Here is a 19,857-nt window from a genome sequence, read left to right as displayed (position 1 = left end):
GCCCCTCTTGAGAGCTGTAGGTTTTGTGGGTCAAGTTGTGTTTTGGTCACAGAGTGGGTGTTTTCTGGATGTCCTAGTAACAGACAGAGTTTGGTATAAGTAGAGCACCTCAGTGCATTCAATAAAAAGAAGTGTGTGTTCCATAAATCATGCCCGTGGCCCAGCTCCCATTTCTGCCGCCACAATTTTTAAAAGTTACCATTTGGGCAATTTTCACTAACAAACCCATACCACAAAATAGCATCATTTCAGGGGGTGGGGGATGTCAGAATGTGGGAAGGCATTTCTTATGTTAAAAGTTGTCGAATGTATTATCGCAAATCACAAAAACCTGTTTTAAGAAACAGCCCGCTTGAATTAGGTTCTAGAAAGCTGACCACATTTGTGTTTTTCCTGCCATCTCACTTGCCCCTTCTCTTTCTTTCGTAGTCAATGAAATTATCAGGAAGGAGTTTTCAGGACCTCCTGCCCGAAATCAAACGTAGAAGTCATTAGCATGAACGACACCGTCCACATCGCTGACCCCGGAGCCTCCCAGGCCCCCTCGCCCTCCGCCCTAGCATCAACCCTGCCCCGGGGCTGCGGGCAGGGCCAAGTACCCGCTGAAAGCTAACCTTCATTCCCCAGCTCGCCTCCTCTGTCTCTCTGCATCCCGGGTCTTGCTCTAAATCCCAAAGAGCATCTCCGTTGACTTTGACGGTGTCCCATCCAAGCCTTAAGTGCCTGCTGACCCCAGATACATTCTGATCAAGACCACCCGCTGGAACAGAAGATGGGGGTGTGGCAACTGAACCCCAGCCCTCGCCTTCACTTTCTCGGGTCACCAATATGACTCTTGTACCTTTTGAAGGAAAGGAGGTTCTCCAACAGAGCAACCAAAGGAACGTGACTTAGCTGACAGGCTGGAGAGAAACAGAGAAGCCGGCCCATACTCGCCTAGTGGTCGCATGGGCCTCACTGTGGATGGGCCACAGCTCAAGCTTGGTTTTTAGATTTTCTGCTTCTGAAGCAAAAAGAAACAAACCTGATCTGGCTTATACAAGTTCACCTGTTAAAACTTCTTGGCCTTAAGTTATGATGTGTCTGCTTCCCCCCCACCTTCTCTGCTTTCAAAAAGCTGGCTGGAGGTGGGGCCTTCTCGGCCAGCTGCCTTTCCCCCTGCACGGGACTGCTGGGCGTCACCCCAGCTGCAGGGTGAGCACCGTTCACTGCGGCCGGACAAGCTTCACAACTCTCTGCTCTTCCCACTTACTTTTCTCCAACAGCCCAAGTGCTTTTCCATAATGTAGTTAAGAAGAATCTTAAGCATGTGCATTGAATTTTGGGAAGGAATGGCAGAAGGGCTGAAGCAATCCCCTCCCACCGCCCCAAAAAACCACCATGGCAGGTATCTTTGCTAAGTGTGGTCGCTGGCAGGTCCACGTGTTTCAGTGGGTGGGTTCCTCCAGGAAGAAGGCTCAGGATTTGGCTCCAAAGTTCGCTGGTTACCTTTGCCTGGACCCACTGAAACCCGCCCCCTCCCCCAAAGACCCATCTACATTAGCTGCTTCATCCAACACAAAAGTGACCTAAATAGAAGCAAACCCACCCCCTGCACGGCCCTCAATTTGGATGCACTCCGCTCCGACCACTCAGAAGGGGTGCGCAGTTTATCCGCCCCCCAACCCCCGCCCTGTTTATCTCTGGGAGTGCACCCGCCAGTGTCTGTCTCCCCAGGGCAATTTTTGCAAACAAAGCCCTCCAAGTTCTTGGCAGGTGAGTTTTTAATCACACAGATGTTTGTTTACACTAATTGCAGTGACCCCAGGACTAAGCCAGGGATTCTTTTTTATATGTTAATTGCTTCTCCCCAATCTGCCTGGAGTGTAAGTATTCCTAGCAGTCTTCGGAAGGCTTTGCTCAGGCCTTCTCCCTTAGAACTGATAATCACTCTGAGACGAGTGGCAGTTAAGGGTTCCCCGTGGGTTTTCTAAGTTCTGGCTTGGTTGTCAAGTCTCCCCAGAGAGAGAGCACCTTTCGACAGCTGGACCAGAACTCAGGGCCTGGTGACCCGGGCCTGCTGTGTGCGGGGCTCCAGAGAAAGAACAGAGTGCCTTTGCAGCCACCTGTCTGCACCCTTTCCGTCAGGACCTAGCATTTCTTTTCCCCCAAGGAGGGGGACTTTTCCACCCACCCCAAGCAGAGTTTAGCAAAATTCTTTTCAACAAACAGAGTGTCGGTAAGAAGCTGACCAACATTGCAGGATGCAAGCTTTCTGGGATGCAAAATTCTTCCTCATTGATAGAGTTCCTTATCTAAGCAGCTTTACCCAAAGAACTCTCCAGCAGTGCTGACTTTACGGGGAAGGGGTGAGCAATCTATTCTCACTTGACCTGGCTGGGAGCCTTTTTTTTTTTGCACATGAAGGAATTTGGCCTTTCCTCGGTTATCTGAATGTTTTACCCAAGTGCCTTCCTGCTATTGTAGCAAAGTCGCTCAGCTGCCTTGTGCATGGGGTGGAAAAGGACTAATGTGCTTTCCATCACTATTCTAACCACGTTAGTGCAAAGGGCCTCCTAGTAGCTCAGATTTCTGTACGTATAGATGTATGTGCTTCTGTCTGTAAGACACAAACTCTTTTTTTCTAAGACATCCTAGCTGGGTATTATAGGAAGCACTTTCATAAACAGCTATACCAAATGACAAAGGAAAGAGAAACAAAAGCATTAGATTCAAGACATAAACAGGCAAGAGAACGTAACAGGACGTGACAGCAATCAAGGAAGTTTTGTCAGTGACAGAGGCCGGGGGAAGTTTGGCCAAGTAAACTGGTCATGAGATATTTTCAGTATGGGAAGAGGCAATAGGGCCTCAAAGAGAGAGAAAAAGGATGTCTAAACTGTCAAGATGGGTGTGTTGCACGTGTGTTAGAAGGATCTGTTAGGTGGAGGTTTGCACTTGCTACATCCAAGGTCGTGTAAATAGATAACCCTTCCAACAGCAATCTGCCCTGTTGCTGAATGTAGTATATTTCCAAAGTTTCGAGTCTTCCTGTATTGTACAAAAAAACTGCTGCTTGATAATATATAATGGCAACCCCAAATTAATGAGTATGGTATTAAATTTTATTTTCTTATCTGTATTTTTATGCTTTGTATCTGTCCTCAAAATATCACATCCTTGTTGGAACAGAAAATATTTATAAGTGGTTAAAAATCTTTTTCAAATGTCTCTTTTTACATATCTGTTGAGGATTTTTTTTTTTCCTTGAGAGAGAGGATGTATTCTTGAAGATGTGTTACTCATTCCAGGAGAACAAAACAAGCCCAGCTCAGAGCCCATCTCCTGTCTCCTGGAAGAAGCCACGTCCAGAGGCAGGGGAGGGATGGCTGCGTGGGAGGCAGCGGCACCTGTGTGCTGCCTGCGGACGCTGCCAGCTTTGGCTCTGAGCCGCCTTCTTGTCACTGAGAACTGGGAAGTGTCTCGGGCCCCAGTAAGTGACCCAGTAGGTGGTTCTGAGGTGACAGAACCGCCTGTGTTGTAATGGGGAATCTAAAAAGGCTCACGTCCACAGAACAGAAGCACAGGCTGTGGCTTACCGAGCCGACTCAATCCTGGCAGACAGACACGCCACCCAAGGGACGCCCAGAGTTCTCCAGCAGAGACACCACCCCGACCAATCGAGGCGACTCCTTCTAAGAACGGACATGCACGGACGCGGCCTTTCTTGTTTACATCCAGTGGTCAAGCCATCCCTCTCAGGAAGCCAGCCTTGGCCAGCGTGGGAGCTGTCCTGTGCAGACAGATCGGAAGCCCATGTGTTCTCATTTGTCACTCTGGACTAAAGGGAGGCTTGAGTTTGTTTATTTTCATGTCAAATGTCAAACCCTTTCCAAGTGCTTTTTATTTTGTTCAGAATTGAAAGAATGTCAGGGTCTGGTTAACAACTGTTTGCTTTACGTTTACAAGAGGCATGGGGTTGTGACATTTTTGACAAGCTGGGGTAAACCTTCCTGAACTCAGCCTTGGAGGCCAGCCCCTTAGGGGGTACCCAACACATCTTGGGTCTTGGGCGTTAAATCTCATGGAGCCAAACCAGCCAATGCAAGTGGTTTTCCTGCATTCCAACCGATTGCCTAAGAAAAAGAAGCATCACATGAAACTGGTCCCAAACATCAGTTTCTCTCAGTTTTCATGAGTGTCTTGAGTTATAGCCAACACCACTGTCTTAACTGTTTGAATACAAACTCTCCTGGTGGCTGGTGAGCTAGCTGTGCTCCCTAAGCCAGCTCCCCTCTCAAAAATACAAGCTGGGGAGTTGAGTGCTGGAAGAAAGGATTTAAACCCTGCCTGTAAGTGGCTGCTGGCCAGTTAGAATAAACTCCGCCTACCTAGTTGGGCTTTAGATGCAAATGACGCGATCAGCAGGTGCTCTCAGCACGCTGACTGACCTGAACTGATGGAGGCTGCGGCTGGGACAAGCTGAGCACCTTGACACACGTCTTGTCAAAGAGCCTCACTCCCTGCTGTTGCCTCTAGCGCCCTCAGAGGGAGATGATGTTGAGAATGTCCTTGTTAACTCTCCAACAAATAAAAAGCCTCTCCTGGGGTGGTGCTGGAAGGTTTAAAAAAGATTTTGAAAATCTTGACTGTTAAAAGGAGTTTGAATACATCACATTCCTGTGCAAAACGTTTTTAATCTCCAGTTTAATGTAGTTTATTTTTGCTATATGTAAAGTATTTTTATACGGCTTGTATCATGATAGTTTAGCAATAAAACTGTTGAAAGCAATGGCTCCTTGGGTGTATCTCTTCTCTAGAGATGCTGCTTAAATACCCCTTTCCATTTTGAGTTCATATAACAGCAGGGACTATTTTTTGTGTGTGCATGAACCATGCGTGGCTCTTCTGCTCGTCTCAGCCCTATGAGATCGGCACTTGCCCATTTTACTTCTAACCGCTGATATTTATTATCACTTAAATATTTATTAGGCTTTGTCAGGTCCTAATAGCCACATGCAGGATTTTCGTTGCATCAGGCGAGATCTTCTGTTGCAGTTCGTGGGCTCAGCAGTTGCAGTGCATGGCACGGGGGATGTTTGTTCCCTGACCAGGAATTGAACCCAAGTCCCCTGCATTGCAGGGCACTTTCTTAACCACTAGTGGTAGTTGGTTTAGTCACTAAGTCTGTCCAACTCTTGCAACCCCATGAACTGGGCATCTATCAGCCTCCTCTGTCCATGAGATTTTCCAGACAAGTATACTGGAGTGGGTAGCCTTTCCCTTCTCCAGGGGATCTTCCTGATCCAGGAATAGAACCAGGGTCTCCTGCACTGCAGGCAGCTTCTTTACCAACTGAGCTATGAGGGAAGAGGGGAATCCTTATCACTTTATATTTAAAGATTTGCTATAAAGGCTACAACTCTGGAGTAGATGAAGAGATGGAAGAGATGCATAGGGCAAGATTGGAGAAGGGGCTCAAAGCCTCTCTGCCCTCTCTGGGCTCATCATCCTTCCCGCCCAGCACTCGATTCACCAATTCAGAAGCTCTCCACCCCAGTCCTTTAGAGATTTTTACCGTGGTTTCATTATGTATGTGTGATTGATTAAATCACAGGCCATTGGTGAATCTGGGGCTGAAAATTCCAACCCTCCAATCATGCCTCTTTCAGCAGCCAGCCCCTTTCTGGCAGCTCTCTAGGGGCCCCCAACCACCAATCATCTTAGCATATAAAAGACACTCCTAACACTGGAGAGGGCTTCCCAGGTGGCTCAGTAAAGAATCCGCTTGCACTGCAGGAGCAGGAGACCCAGGTTTGATCCCTGGGTCGGGAAGATCCCCTGGAGAAGGAAATGACAACCCACTCCACTATTCTTGCCTGGGAAATCCCATGGACCGAGGAGCCTGCTGGGCTGCAGTCCACAGGGTAATAAGAATCAGACACGACCTGGAGACTAAACCACCACCTCCAATGCTCGGAGATGCCGATGGTTTTAGGAGGCTGTGTGGAAGGGACCCTGACCTCTGACATCAGAAGCCCAAGGTGACAGAGCCGTGAGCTCACTCCGGGTCTGTCCTACCCGGGCCCCCCCCCCCCCCCCGGGGCCCGCCCCGCTCCCCCACTGCAGCTCTGCTGTGTCTCTAGACCCCTCTAGAAGCAGTGTCCACCTTGGGCCAGCTCACAGGAGGTCCCACAGCTCTTACAGTAAACTGGGCTGCGCTGGACACCTGGAAGGCAAAACAGTCTCCTGCTTGAACAAAATCCCCAAGTTCCCCCAAATTATCTTTTATCATCAAACCCACAAGCAGAATTAGATATTATAAAAACTAGAATTTTCTGGCTGGCTTCCTCTTTATAACAGTTTTTTCTCCTTATAGCTAAAGCATCTATGAAGTTTGGGAAAAGGTTGCTATTGAAAGTCTTAAAGTAATACAGTTCAAAGGTCATCCCACTCTTCAGCGCATCCCTTAAACCCCAGGGAAGCAGGGTCCCTGCCTCAGGCCCTGTGCTTCAGGGACCACTCCACCCCACCATACCCTGCATTTGGGATACCTTCTTGGGGACTTCCCAAGCCCCTGCCAGTGCCTGGAACCCGCTCTTCCACGTGGGTAGGGCATCCTAAGCATACACAAGGTCCTGCATGAGTGCTGGCTTGAAATGCCCCTGGTGCCCCCTCTGGTGGGGCCATCTCATCCATTTCCTTTGGGGCACAAGGTTATCCAGATGTCACAAAGAGCTCCAGGACCCCTACCTGTAGGGCCCAGCCAGTTTCCAGAAGAGCTTCCCAGTGAGCAGATTGCTTCTTATGGCCAGCACGGGATTTTCGTTCTGTGGGATCGTATGGGATCGGGCGGACAGAACAGGGCTGAAATATTGATTTGCATATGCACGTGCTCAGCTGCTTCAGTTGTGTTTGCAACCCCATGGACCATAGCCTGCCAGGCTCCTCTATCCATGGGATTTTCCCAGTGAGAATACTGGAGTGAGCTGCCACGCCTTCCTCCAGGGGATCTTCCCGACCCAAGGAACAAACCCGCGTCTCCTGCATTGCAGGCAGGTTCTTTACTGCTGAGGCACCGGAGAAACCCATGACATGTTGATGTGAGTATGACTCAAATCACTTACAAGAGTCCCACAAGAAATATTTTCCAGGAACAACCCCCCTACACACTCACCCTAGCAGCAACTCTGCCCCCTCACGACTTCTGCTGTGCCTGTATATTCCTGGCTCTCTTTAAATTCACTCACTTTCTGAAGACCTCACGCCCCTTTTTCCTGAATAGGACCCAGAATCATCTGAAGCAGAAAACAAAATATAAACCTATATAGATAAAACTATGTGACAGTTTAAAAAATTAGTCTGTTCTACATTTATGTGAGCTATGCTTGGTAAACAAAGTCAGCCTGTGCCTCAGTTTCCCCAGATGTAAAATGAAGATAAGAATAGTCCCCATTTCACAGACAGAGCTTAATACATGTTAACTATTAATACATCTACTAGTTAAAAGGTTGGGAAACTAATACTCAGTCAAAACTGGGCTTCAATTCCCCAATATCTGGCAGGAAGCATTCAGAGCTTTGACGATAGGTCTTAAATTTTTCTAACTGGATAGCTAGTTAACCAACTAGTTAACTAGTTAAAGCCACAATCTTGAACTTATCCAACTTTCAAATCCTGAAACGAAAGGGAAACACACGCTGGGGCATGCGGCCTCCCCTCCACGGGGAGACTTTGCACCTTCTGCTGATGTCCCTCGCTCCCTGCAGCGGAGGGGTGCATACATCTGCGCTGAGGAGGAGACGTGTAACACCAGCTTATAACACACGGGAGATTAAGAAGGAACAGGGCTTCCAGGAGAAAGCACAACGCTGACTCCTACACAACCTTTTCAGGTTCACAGAAGAGAAGGAAACAGATTTCCTGGCAAGAGCAGGTTGACTATGAAATAACCCTGTGATGGAGGCACAGACCACAGGCATCATTAAGAAATGAAAGCAGAGTAGTTTCTCTTGTTGGGGAGCCCTGGAGGCTGCGATGAACTGGACCAAGCTTCTCCCAAAGAGGGCTTCCCACTCTAAACTATCTCTGCTTCCACTCTCCCAGGAAAATTCAGAAGTCCAGCTTGGTAAATGGTTTCAGTTCAGTTGCTCAGTCGTGTCTGACTCTTTGCAACCCCATGAACCGCAGCATGCCAGGCCTCCTTGTCCATCACCAACTCCCAGAGTCCACCCAAACCCATGTCCGTCGAGTCCATGATGCCATCCAACCATCTCATCCTCTGTCGTCCCCTTTTCCTCCTGCCCTCAATCTTTCCCAGCATCAGGGTCTTTTCCAACGAGTTGGCTCTTCGCATGAGATGGCCAAAGTATTGGAGTTTCAGCTTCAACATCAGTCCTTCCAATGAACACCCAGGATTGATCTCTCCTTTAGGATGGACTGGTTGGATCTCCTTGCAGTCTAAGGGACTCTCAAGAGTCTTCTCCGACACCACAGTTCAAAAGCATCAATTCTTTGGCGCTCAGCTTTCATTATAGTCCAACTCTCACATCCATACATGACCACTGCGAAAACCATAGCCTTGACTAGATGGATCTTTGTTGGCAAAGTAATGTCTCTGCTTTTTAATATGCTGTCTAGGCAAATGGCTTAATACAGAGTTATCACCAAAAAGATGGAAACCCTTGCTTCACTGCAGGATTTTGGGGAATTATTGGTTTATTAGAGATTTTAAACTCAAATTCTGCACTGGGACTTCCCTGGTGGTCCAGTGGCTAAGAATCTGCCTGCCAGGAGAGGGTGGGACGAATTGAGAGAGCAGGGTTGAAATGCACATATTACCATATGTAAAACAGATGGCTGGTGGGAAGCTGCTCTACAACGCAGGAACTCAACCCGGTGCCCCCCCCCCCCGCCCCCCCCCGCCAACCTAGAGGAGCAGAATCGGGTGGGAGGTAGGTACAGGAGGGAGGGAACCCTCGTATAACTCTGACTGACTCACGTTAATATATGGCAGAGACCAGCCCAACATTGTAAAGTAATTATCCTCCAATTAAAAATAAATGGGCTTCCTTGGCAGCTCAGACAGGAAAGAATCTGCCTGCAGTGCAGGAGACTCAGGTTTGATCCCTAGGTCAGGAAGATCCTTGAAGAAGGGAATGAAAAACCACTCCAGTATTCTTGCCTGGAGAACTCCTTGCACAGAGGAGCCTGGCAGGCTACAGTCCATGGGGTCACAAAGAGTCAGACACAAGTAAGCAACTAACACACACATACCCACACTCACACATTTTAAAAAACAATCCACCTGCCAGTGCAGAGGGCACAGGTTCAATCCCTGGTCTAGAAGACTCCACATGCCTCAGGACGACTAAACTGGCGCGCCACAGCTACAGAAACCCGCATGCCTTAGAGCCCATGCTCCGCAGCAAGAGAAGCCACTGCAATGAGAAGCCCATGGGCCGGAATCAGACAGCAGCCCCCACTCACCGCTGCACGAGAAAGCCCGCGTGCAGCAACCTAGTACCAGCACAGCCAAAAAAAATAAAATTCTGCATTGAACTCCAGATACAAAGTACGGTGATACTCGGATCTTGGCTTTTTTTAAAGTGGGGGTCAGAGGGAGGAGCTGAGGGTTTTCTATGAGCTGCTGATGAAACACCCCAGATCACAAGGCTGCTGGTTTTCACTGGTTCTCAAAAAGTCAGGGCTGCCATGGAGATCTGATCACGAGCTCTCTGCAATTAATGCCTTCAGGACGGTTCTTGAGGAAAAGCATTCATAGGACCATCTTGGCACCGGATTTCACATACACCCTCACATACCTGCTCCAGATTCACGCACCTGCCTGTGTGACTTCTTCACTCTGATAATCAGGAGGCATCTCTAGCTCAACACACCCCCAAACTTCCTAATTTCCAATCTCCTCTCTCCACTGCTTAGCCCCAACCCGCTAGCACACCCTGTTTTATGACACCACCATCGAAGCAGCTGGGAGTAGCCCTGGATCTCTCACTCCCTGGGCCTCCACACATCAGCACGTTCTGGTGGCTCCATCTCTAGAATCGCAGCTCTGCCTCGGGCCCCTGGGCCACCTTTGCCCTTAGCTCCTGGCTGCCCTGGTTCATGCCGGCCCTCCCTGTCTGCACAGTGGCTTCCCTTTGCATTTGTTTTTTTCCCCAAATTTATGAAGGCATGATCGACAATGTGTGTGTAGTTAAGACATACGACATGGTATCTCGATATGTTAAAAACTGTGAAACTGGAGGAGGTTAAGATAGCGGAGTAGAAGGACGCGCACGCAATCTTCTCCTGACAGAGCACCAAAATCGCAACGAGCTGTTGAACAACCATCGACAGGGACACTGGAACCCACCAAAGAAAGATACCTCATGTCCAAGGACAAAGCAGAAGCCAGGAGGGGAACAATTATAACAAAATCAAATCCTATACCTGCTGGGTGGGCAACTCACAGACTGGAGAACAGTAATACCAGAGAAGTTCTGGCACTGCCGTGAGGATTCCAGCCCCACATCAGGCTCCCCAGCCTGGGGACCAGCCAGGGAACCGGGAATCCCCAGGGAATCTGACTGGGGGCCTGCGGGATTTGATTGCAGAGCTTCCGTGGGACTAGAGGAAACAGGCTCTCGGAGGGCACAAACAGGGTCTTGTGCACATGAGGACCCAGGGGAGAGGAGCAGCGACCCCACAGGAGACTGAGCCAGACCTACCTGGGAGTGTCTGAGGGTCTCCTGCAGAAGGGTGGGCCGGCAGTGGCCCGCCACGGTGGGGGGGGACACTGGCGGTTGCACTGTGGGAGATGCGTCTCAGCACATGCCCTCTTGGAGATACCGATAGCCCTACTATAGGAGCCGATAGACTCCAGGACTGGGCTGCCTCAGGCCAAACAGGGTGGGAGCACAGCCTCCACCATCAGGACTAAATTCAAGTTTTACTGAGCATGGCCTGCCCACCACAGCAAGACCCAGCTTTCCCCACAGCCAATCCCTACCATCAGGAAGCTTGCACAAGCCTCTTATCCTCATCCACCAAAGATCAGACAGAAGGAATAAGAACTACAATCCCATCAGCCTCCAGAACTAACACCAATGAAAAGAAATAGGATTATGTCCCAGATGAAGGAACAAGACAAATGCCCAGAAAAACAACTAAATGACGTGGAGATAGGCAACCTCCCAGAAAAAGAATTCAGAATAATGATCGTGAGGATGACCCAGGATCTCGGGGAAAAGAATGGAGGCAACGTCAGAAAAAGAGTTCAGAATAATGACAGTGAAAATAAATGACGATCTCAGAGAAAGAACGAAGGCAAAGATTGAGAAGATGCAAGAAATGTTTACCAAGGACCTAGAAGAACTAAAGAAAAAACAGACAGAGGTGAACAATACACAAGAAGAATGGGGAAGTCACCTGAAGGACAGAGCACAATGAATCTGGTAAAGTTGCAACTTCCAAAGTTAATACACAGAAGCTGCACTCAATGTGCCAGCAAATTTGGAAAACTCAGCAGTGGCCACAGGACTGGAAAAGGTCAGTTTTCATTCCAATCCCGAACAAAGGCAATGCCAAAGAATGCTCAAACTACCGCACAATTGCACTCATCTCACATGCTAGTAATGTTCAAAATTCTCCAAGCCAGGCTTCAGCAATACGTGAACCATGAACTTCCAGATGTTCAAGCTGGTTTTAGAAAAGGCAGAGGAACCAGAGATCAAATTGCCAACATCCGCTGGATCATCAAAAAAGTAAGAGTTCCAGAAAAACATCTATTTCTGCTTTACTGACTGCCAAAGCCTTTGACTGGGGGGGATCACAATAAACTGTGGGAAATTCAGAAAGAGATGGGAATACCAGACCACTTGACCTGCCTCTTGAGAAACCTGTATGCAGGTCAGGAAGCAACAGTTAGAACTGGACATGGAACAACAGACTGGTGCCAAATAGGAAAAGGAGTACGTCAAGGCTGTATATTGTCACCCTGCTTATTTAACTTGTATGCAGAGTACATCATGAGAAATGCTGGGCTGGAAGAAACACAAGCTGGAATCAAGATTGCTGGGAGAAATATCAGTAACCTCAGATATGCAGATGACACCACCCTTATGGCAGAAAGTGAAAAAGAACTAAAGAGCCTCTTGATGAACATGATAGAGGAGTGTGAAACAGTTGGCTTAAAGCTCAACATTCTGAAAACTATAAGATCATGGCATCTGGTCCCATCACTTCATGGGAAATAGATGGGGAAACAGTGGAAACAATGGCTGACTTTATTTTTCTGGGCTCCAAAATCACTGCAGATGGTGTTTGTAGCCATGAAATTAAAAGACACTTACTCCTTGGAAGGAAAGTTATGATCAACCTAGAAAGCATATTAAAAAGGAGAGACATTACTTTGCCAACAAAGGTCCGTCTAGTCAAGGCTATGGTTTTCGCAGTGGTCATGTATGGATGTGAGAGTTGGACTGTGAAGAAAGCTGAGCACTGAAGAATTGATGCTTTTGAACTGTGGTGTTGGAGAAGACTCTTGAGAGTCCCTTGGACTGCAAGGAGATCCAACCAGTCCATCCTAAAGGAGATCAATCCTGGGTGTTCACTGGAAGGACTGATGTTGAAGCTGAAACTCCAATACTTCGGCCACCTCATGCAAAGAGTTGACTCATTGGAAAAGACCCTGATGCTGGGAAAGATTGAGGGCAGGAGGAAAAGGGGACGACAGAGGATGAGATGGTTGGATGGCATCATGGACTCGACGGACATGGGTTTGGGTAGACTCTGGGAGTTGGTGATGGACAGGGAGGCTTGGCGTGCTGTGGTTCACAGGGTTGCAAAGAGTCAAACACGACTGAGCAACTGAACTGAACACGGAAGTTTAATGCATTTCTATACGCTAACAGTGAAAGATCAGAAAGAGAAATTCAAGATGCAATTCCACTTACCATTGCATCAAAAACAATAAAATACCTAGGAATAGACCTACCTATGGAGACAAAAGACCTGTACTCCAAAAACTGTAAGATGCTGATGAAAGAAACTGAAGACGACAAACAGATGGAAAGATACACCGTGTTTCTAGATCGAAAGAGTCAATATTGTCAAAATGGCTGTGCTACCCAGGTAATCCACAGATCCAGTGCAACCCCTATCAAATCACCAACAGCATTTTTCACAGGATTAGAACAAAAAAATCTCAAAATTTGTATGAAGACATAAAAGACCCCAAATAGCCAAAGGAATCTTGAAAAAGATTAAAAAAAAAAAAAAAAGGAGCTGGAAGAATCAGGCCCCCAGACTACACTACAAATCCATAGTCATCAAAACAGTATGGTGATGGCACAAAAATAGAAATATAGACCAATGGAATAGGATAGAAAGCCCAGAAATAGGCCCGTGAACCTAGTCAGTTAACCTATGACAAAGGAGACAAGACTACACAGTGTTCGAAAGACGGTCTCTTTAACAAATGCTGCTGGGAAAACTAGACAGCCACGAGGGAAAAAAATGAAATTAGATCATTCCTTAACTCCCTACACAAAAGCAAGCTCAAATTGGGTTAACGACCTAAATGTTAGACTGGACACTGTAAAACTCTTAGAGGAAAACATAGGCAGAGTACTCTCTGACATAAATCACAGCAACATCATTTTTAACCCATCTCCCAGAATAATGGAAATAAAAGCAAAAACTAACAAATGGGACCTACTTACAAGCTTTTGCACAGCAAAGGAAACCATAAAAAAAAAAACATAACCTACAGATTGGGAGAAAATATCTGCAAATGTGATGTGACTGATAAGGGATTAGTCTCCGAAATTTACAAACAGTTTATGACACTTAATAGCATCAAAACAAACAACCTACTCAAAGAAACGGGCAGAAGAGCAAACAGACGTCTCTCTAAATAGGACATACAGACGGCGAATGGGCACACAGGGAGACGCCCCAAGTCACCGACCACAGAAACGCAACTCACGACTGCAAGGAGATCACCTCACACCAGTCGGAGTGGCCACCATCGGAACATCCACAAACAGCGCATCCTGGAGAGGGCGTGGGGACAGGGGGCCCTCCTGTATGTGGGTGGGGCTGTAAACTGGCACAACCACTGTGCAGAAGAGCATGCAGGCTCCGTTCAGGTCAGCCGCTCAGTCGTGTCCGACTCTTTGCGACCCCATGAATCGCAGCACGCCAGGCCTCCCTGTCCATCACCAGCTCCCGGAGCTCACTCAGACTCACGTCCATCGAGTCAGTGATGCCATCCAGCCACCTCATCCTCCGTCGTCCCCTTCTCCTCCTGCCCCCAATCCCTCCCAGCATCAGAGTCTTTTCCAATAAGTCAGCTCTTCGCACGAGGTGGCAAAGTACTGGAGTTTCAGCTTTAGCATCATTCCTTCCAAAGAAATCCCAGGGTTGATCTCCTTCAGAATGGACTGGTTGGATCTCCTTGCTGTCCAAGGGACTCTCAAGCGTCTTCTCCAACACCACAGTTCAAAAGCATCAATTCTTCGGCCTTCTTCACAGTCCAACTCTCACGTCCATACACGACTAACGGAAAAACCACAGCCTTGACTAGACGGACCTTAGTCGGCAAAGTAATGTCTCTGCTTTTGAATATGCTATCTAGGTTGGTCATAACTTTTCTTCCAAGGAGTAAGCGTCTTTTAATTTCATGGCTGCAGTCACCATCTGTAGTGATTTTGGAGCCCCAAAAAATAAACTCTGACAATGTTTCCACTGTTTCCCCATCTAGTTCCCATGAAGTGATGGGACCAGATGCCCTGATCTTCGTTTTCTGAATGTTGAGCTTTAAGCCAACTTTTTCACTCTGCTCTTTCACCTTCATCAAGAGACTTTTTAGTTCCTCTTCACTTTCTGCCGTAAGGGTGGTGTCATCTGCATATCTGAGGTTATTGATAACAAAAACCTATTGTAGAGCACATGGACTCTGCTTGATGTTATGGGCCAGCCTGAACTGGAGAGGGTTTGGAGAAGAATGGATGCATGTGTATGCGTGGCTGAGTCCCTGCACTGTTCACCCGAAACCATCATAACATTGTTGATCAGCTATGCCTCAATACAAAATGCTTTTGGTGTTAAAAAATAATAATAAAAATAAAATTTAAAAAAACTATGAAACTGGAGGACATTGTGCTGATGAAATAAGACAAACTCGGAGACACAAACACTGCATGGTTTTACTTACATATGGAATCTAGGAAAGAAAATAAAGTCAAAATCTTAGAAACAGAAAAAGTGGTTTCCGGGGGTGAGGGAAATAGTGAGGGGTTGGTAAAAGGGTACAAAACTTCAGCTGTAAGATAAATAAGTTCGGAGGATCTAATGTAAAACACAGTGACTGGAGTTGATACTGAGTGCATGTACGCTCAGGCCTGTCTGCCTCTGCAACCCCACGGATTGTAGCCCACCAGGCTTCTCTGTCCATGGAATTTTTCAGGCAAGAATAGGGGAGCAGGCTGCCATTTCCTACTACAGGGTATCTTCCCAACCCAGGGATCGAACCCAAGTCTCCTTCGTCTCCTGCATTGGCAGGCATATTCTTTACCACTAAGTCACCTGGGAAGCCCCCAGAGCATATCGCCATTGTATCACTGAAATAAGCTAACAGTACAGCATTCAAAACAAGCAGTAGTCAGGACTTCCTGAGTGGCCCAATGGTAAAGAATCTGCCTCTTAATGCAGGGGACATGGGTTTGATCCCTGGGCCAGGAAGATCCCACATGCCTCAGAGAAACTAAGTCCGAGAATTGCAGCTACTGAAATCTGAGCGCCTAGAGCTGTGCTCTGTAACAAGAGAAGGCGGCCACTGTGCCTGCAGAGTAGTCCCTGCTTGGTGCAGCGAGAGAAAACCGTATGCGGCCAGAAGGACCCAGAGTGCAGCCAAAAATAAAGAAAAGTAATGGATAAATAAGTAACAGGAATGGATGTGTGATTTAATGCGGGACCCTTTCACAGTCTTTATCATCTCATCATGATGTGCACTTTAAATATTTTACAGTTTCACTTGTCACACCTCGGTAAAGCTGAAGACGACACCAGCGTTCCGTGGGAGAATGACCGTAGAAGGCTCCTCCACTGCCATCTCACTGGTATCACTTTTTAAATTTGAAAGTAACGGGCAGCTCAGTCAACTTAGGTCTGAGAGGCTTAGCAGCCACCAGTCACAGGACCAAGACCTTCCCTTCCCGTTTAGAAGGATCTGGAATTCTGTCAAGAGTTGCGACAACCTTCCCTGCTCACCACCTCACCAGACTCGCCTCTGGCCACACGGTCAGCCGGTCTTGAGTTCCTCACCCTGTCCCAACCCATCTCACCTCTGTCTCGGCTTTGCCAAGAGCCGAAATACTCTGACCCCGAGGTTCATGGACTTGCTCGCCCTCATCTCTCGGGGTCCTCAATCAAACATCTCACCCTCAAAAGCCTTCCCTGACCTCACAGAATATGGGGTCTACCCCTCCCTGACTGCCCCCCCAACACACCCAGCACAACAGATGCAGAATGGGACTGGAGTTGATACTGAGTGCGTGTTTGCTGTGTCGTCTGACTCTCTGCAACCCCGTGGACTGTTCCAACCATTGGCTTGTTTACCGTCTGCCTCCCACACCTGTAAATTCCATGAGCGCCAGGACAGCCTGTTCTGGCTCAGTGCCACGTGCCCAGACCCTGCCCTCAGGAGGCCCTCCGGAAGTGTGTGCAGAATGAACAAACACGTCCACGTTTCACACACGCAAGTGACACTAGGAACAATGGGTTCATCCGGAATGCATGGAAAATTCATCATTTCCTAATATTTAACACATTTAAAAAAGCCAAACATCTGACTCAAGAGAGACCTTTCTCCTGTCCCGCGTGTCTCACTTGATTCACTTCTAATTGCACATCCGTGGATGATTCCAGGCTGGCTCCTAGAGTGAGCCAGCTCCCTTTGCTGCAGACGGCAGTAAAAACCATCTTCCTTGGAACCCACGCCCGCCAGGCTCTTATCTGCCTTCTGGCACCCTGCCCGTCACCCGTGGCCCTGCCGCTGGTAAAAAAAAAAAGCTGGCTGCTTCGGCTCCACGGCTCCCTGGGGACGGGGAAGAGCGGGGCGGCCGGCCAGCTGCCGTTTACACGCCGACCGCGACGCGCGGCCGCCCCGGGGAGTCTGTCTGACAAGGTGAAGCTGGCGGGCAAGGCGCTCCTGCCCCGCCAGTCGTCCTGTTGACGCGCTTGGCCGCCGCTCGCCTCCACGGGTCCCGCGCAGACACAGCTGCGGCCGCCGCTCCCGCACCGAGCTCTGCAGCCGCTCTCCAGACGGCGCGGGGCGGGCCAGGGCACCGCGTGGCGCCGGCCTCCCGCCCCGCGGAGGGCCCTGCCGACCTCTGCACCGCGGGCGCCTCGGCTGCTGCGAAGGCCCCGGCGCCCGGGGCGGGTCTGCGCCGCTCTGAGCGCCGCGCCGCCCGGCATCCTCAGCCCACCCTCGGCGTGGACGTCCGTCCAGCCCTCCCGCCGTCAGGCCCTCGAGCCGCCCCGCGTCTCGCGCTCCTGCGCCCACCCCGGCTGCCGAGGCCCGGCCGCGGCTTCTCTGCTCCCCACACCTCATGGCCCACCGTCCGCAAAACCCCACACGGGCAGCCCTTCCCGCCCGACTGCCTGGTGTTTCTGCCCCGAAACCCACCCGCCTCCCAAAGCCCCGCTTCCCTCACAGACGTCCATGGTACATGATCCCAAACGCAGTGGCTTAAAGTGACTCAAATTCGCTACCTTCCGGCTCTGGAGGTCAGCGGTCCAAAATGGTGTCACTGAGCGCAACTCGAGGTGCCCGCGGGGCCGTGTCCCTGCTGCGGTCTCCTGGGGAGGGCCGGCTTCCCGGCCTGCGGGCCTGCCGCCGTCCAGGAGCCAGCAGCCGCCATCTGAGAGCCGCCCCGCACGGCCGCCCTCCCTGGGGCTGCGGCCCCGGCCTCCCTTTTATAAGGACGCTTGTGGCTACATTGGGCTCACCTGGACAACCCACGTAAGTGATTCCACCCCGAGATTAGCGATCACACCTGCAAGTCCCCCCCTGCCGTGTAGGGTAATGTGCACAAGGGCCATGGCGTCAGTGGACCTCTGTGGGGAGCCGTGGTCCTGCCCTCGATGCCCCTCAGAGGGGCTGCCTGTCTCCCAGCACCCTTATATCACTGGGCTCCAGGGTAGGGGGCTTCTTTACTTTTTTTTTTTTTTTTGCCACTTCGAGACTGTTCTCCACCCAGCCACTGTCCTCATTTCTCAGCAACTGTAGGTCCTGAGTCTGGGCACTTTATTCTGATGTACCCCGTCTTAATTTTCAGCAATTTCATCTCCCTCAAACGGTGCTCTCGCCTTCCTGACCTCTCAGTTTCTCCAGTTCTTCTGGCCCTGTGACAGTGTCCTCCTCCATGGGCCGTTCTACCCTAGAGCCGTGGTTCTGAAACCTGCGTGCTCGTCAGAAAGCTGGGGGTCGGGGCTGAGGAGAACATAGATTGCTGGCTCCACCCCCAGAGATTCTGACCCAGCCCGTCTCGGGTGGGGCCCGACCAGGCCCATGTGATGCCCAGTCCTGGCACCATGGCCCTTAGCCCTCAGAATGCTAATAACTGTAGCCCAGCCTCCCACCGACGCTGTCTCAGGCACCCCCCTTTTGACCCTGTCCTCTCTAGCTCCGACTCCAGTAACCCCACATCCCACCTGCCACCCACGATCCTTTGCCTTTCGACCTTTTTTCTCACTTTTGCCTTTCCCTTGACGTGCTCCCTCCTCCCCCTCCCCAGCTTAAACCCCACAGACCAGCATTGCCCACCCGCCCAAGCTGGTTAAATCCGACGCTCCGTTTCCGCCATGCGCACAAACGTGGCCACAGGAAAACATAAGGCGCTGCAGACCTGACCGTCACTGCCTGGACGCCAGAGTCCTCTTCTCCTGTCCTCCTCTCTAGGCTCTTCCACGTGCCCTCTCTCTCCTTGAACTCCCAGCGCCTCCTCCGGCCACCCTCCCTCTCTCCTCCCAGCCTTTCTTCCTATCTGGGGAGGAACGCGGAAGCAGCCAGAAGGAGCTGCCATGAGCTCTTACCGCCACACCTGCCCCACCAGCATCAGGGCGCCTGTGCTCGCTTGGCTTTGCCTCGTGATACTTCAAAAACCAACCCTGTTCCTTTCTTAGATGCCCCCCACTTCCATTCCCTCCCACCTTCTCACGACATCACCCAGCCTCCTTCTCTACTAGACAGTTCTGATCAGAATACAAGCACGCAGCTGCTTCTCCTGTCTCAAACATAATTGTGAATCCTACAGTTCCCTCTTGAGCGATTGCCTTATTTCTGTTTTCCTTTACAGCGAAACTCTTTGAAATACTGTATATGTCCACCTTCTCCCATGCCTCTCCCCTCCCATTCTCTCTTGAACTCACTCCCATCAGCTTCCATGCCCAGTGATGCTACCCTGCCACAGTCATCAGTGGCCCCAGATCATTATTAAACCAGCGGTCAATAGTCCACGGTCATTTTGCTGGAACGGTCAGCAGCAACAGTGGGTTAAGTCTTCCTACTTTCCTGACACGCTTCCTTCACTGGCCCTAGGCCCCCGAGTCACTTCTCTTCCACTGGCCTCTCCTCACCATCTATCGCTTCTTCCCAACACTGGGACACCCTCAGGCTCAGCTCTTGGACCTCTTTTCCATCTGCCCTGGCTTCCTCGGTGACCACATCCAATCACTTAAATACTATCTACGTGCCCAGGAGGCCCATGTTTATGTCACCTGCCTGGATCTTACCCCTGAATTCCAGACTCAATTTTCCACCAGCCTATTTAACAAACTCCATTTGGAACTCAAGACGGCATCTGGCCTCGG

At 49.7% G+C, this 19,857-nt stretch overlaps 1 protein-coding gene across 4 annotated transcripts in view; it reads left to right on the top strand.

Annotated features, from left to right (window-relative positions):
- Positions 1–4,682, top strand: part of NFATC2 (nuclear factor of activated T cells 2) — a 157,025-nt gene extending 152,343 nt beyond the window's left edge. For all 4 annotated transcript variants that reach the window (XM_052650756.1, XM_052650753.1, XM_052650754.1 and 1 more), the window contains one exon: positions 430–4,682. In XM_052650756.1, coding sequence (XP_052506716.1) covers positions 430–485 — 56 coding nt within the window. In that variant the 3' untranslated portion in view covers positions 486–4,682. The remainder of the gene's footprint in view (positions 1–429) is intronic.
- Positions 4,683–19,857: the final 15,175 nt, after the last annotated feature.

Source organism: Budorcas taxicolor, chromosome 13 (genome assembly GCF_023091745.1).
Source record: "Budorcas taxicolor isolate Tak-1 chromosome 13, Takin1.1, whole genome shotgun sequence".
NCBI classification, from domain to species: Eukaryota; Metazoa; Chordata; class Mammalia; order Artiodactyla; family Bovidae; genus Budorcas; species Budorcas taxicolor.
This window is presented reverse-complemented; position numbering and strand designations above follow the sequence as displayed.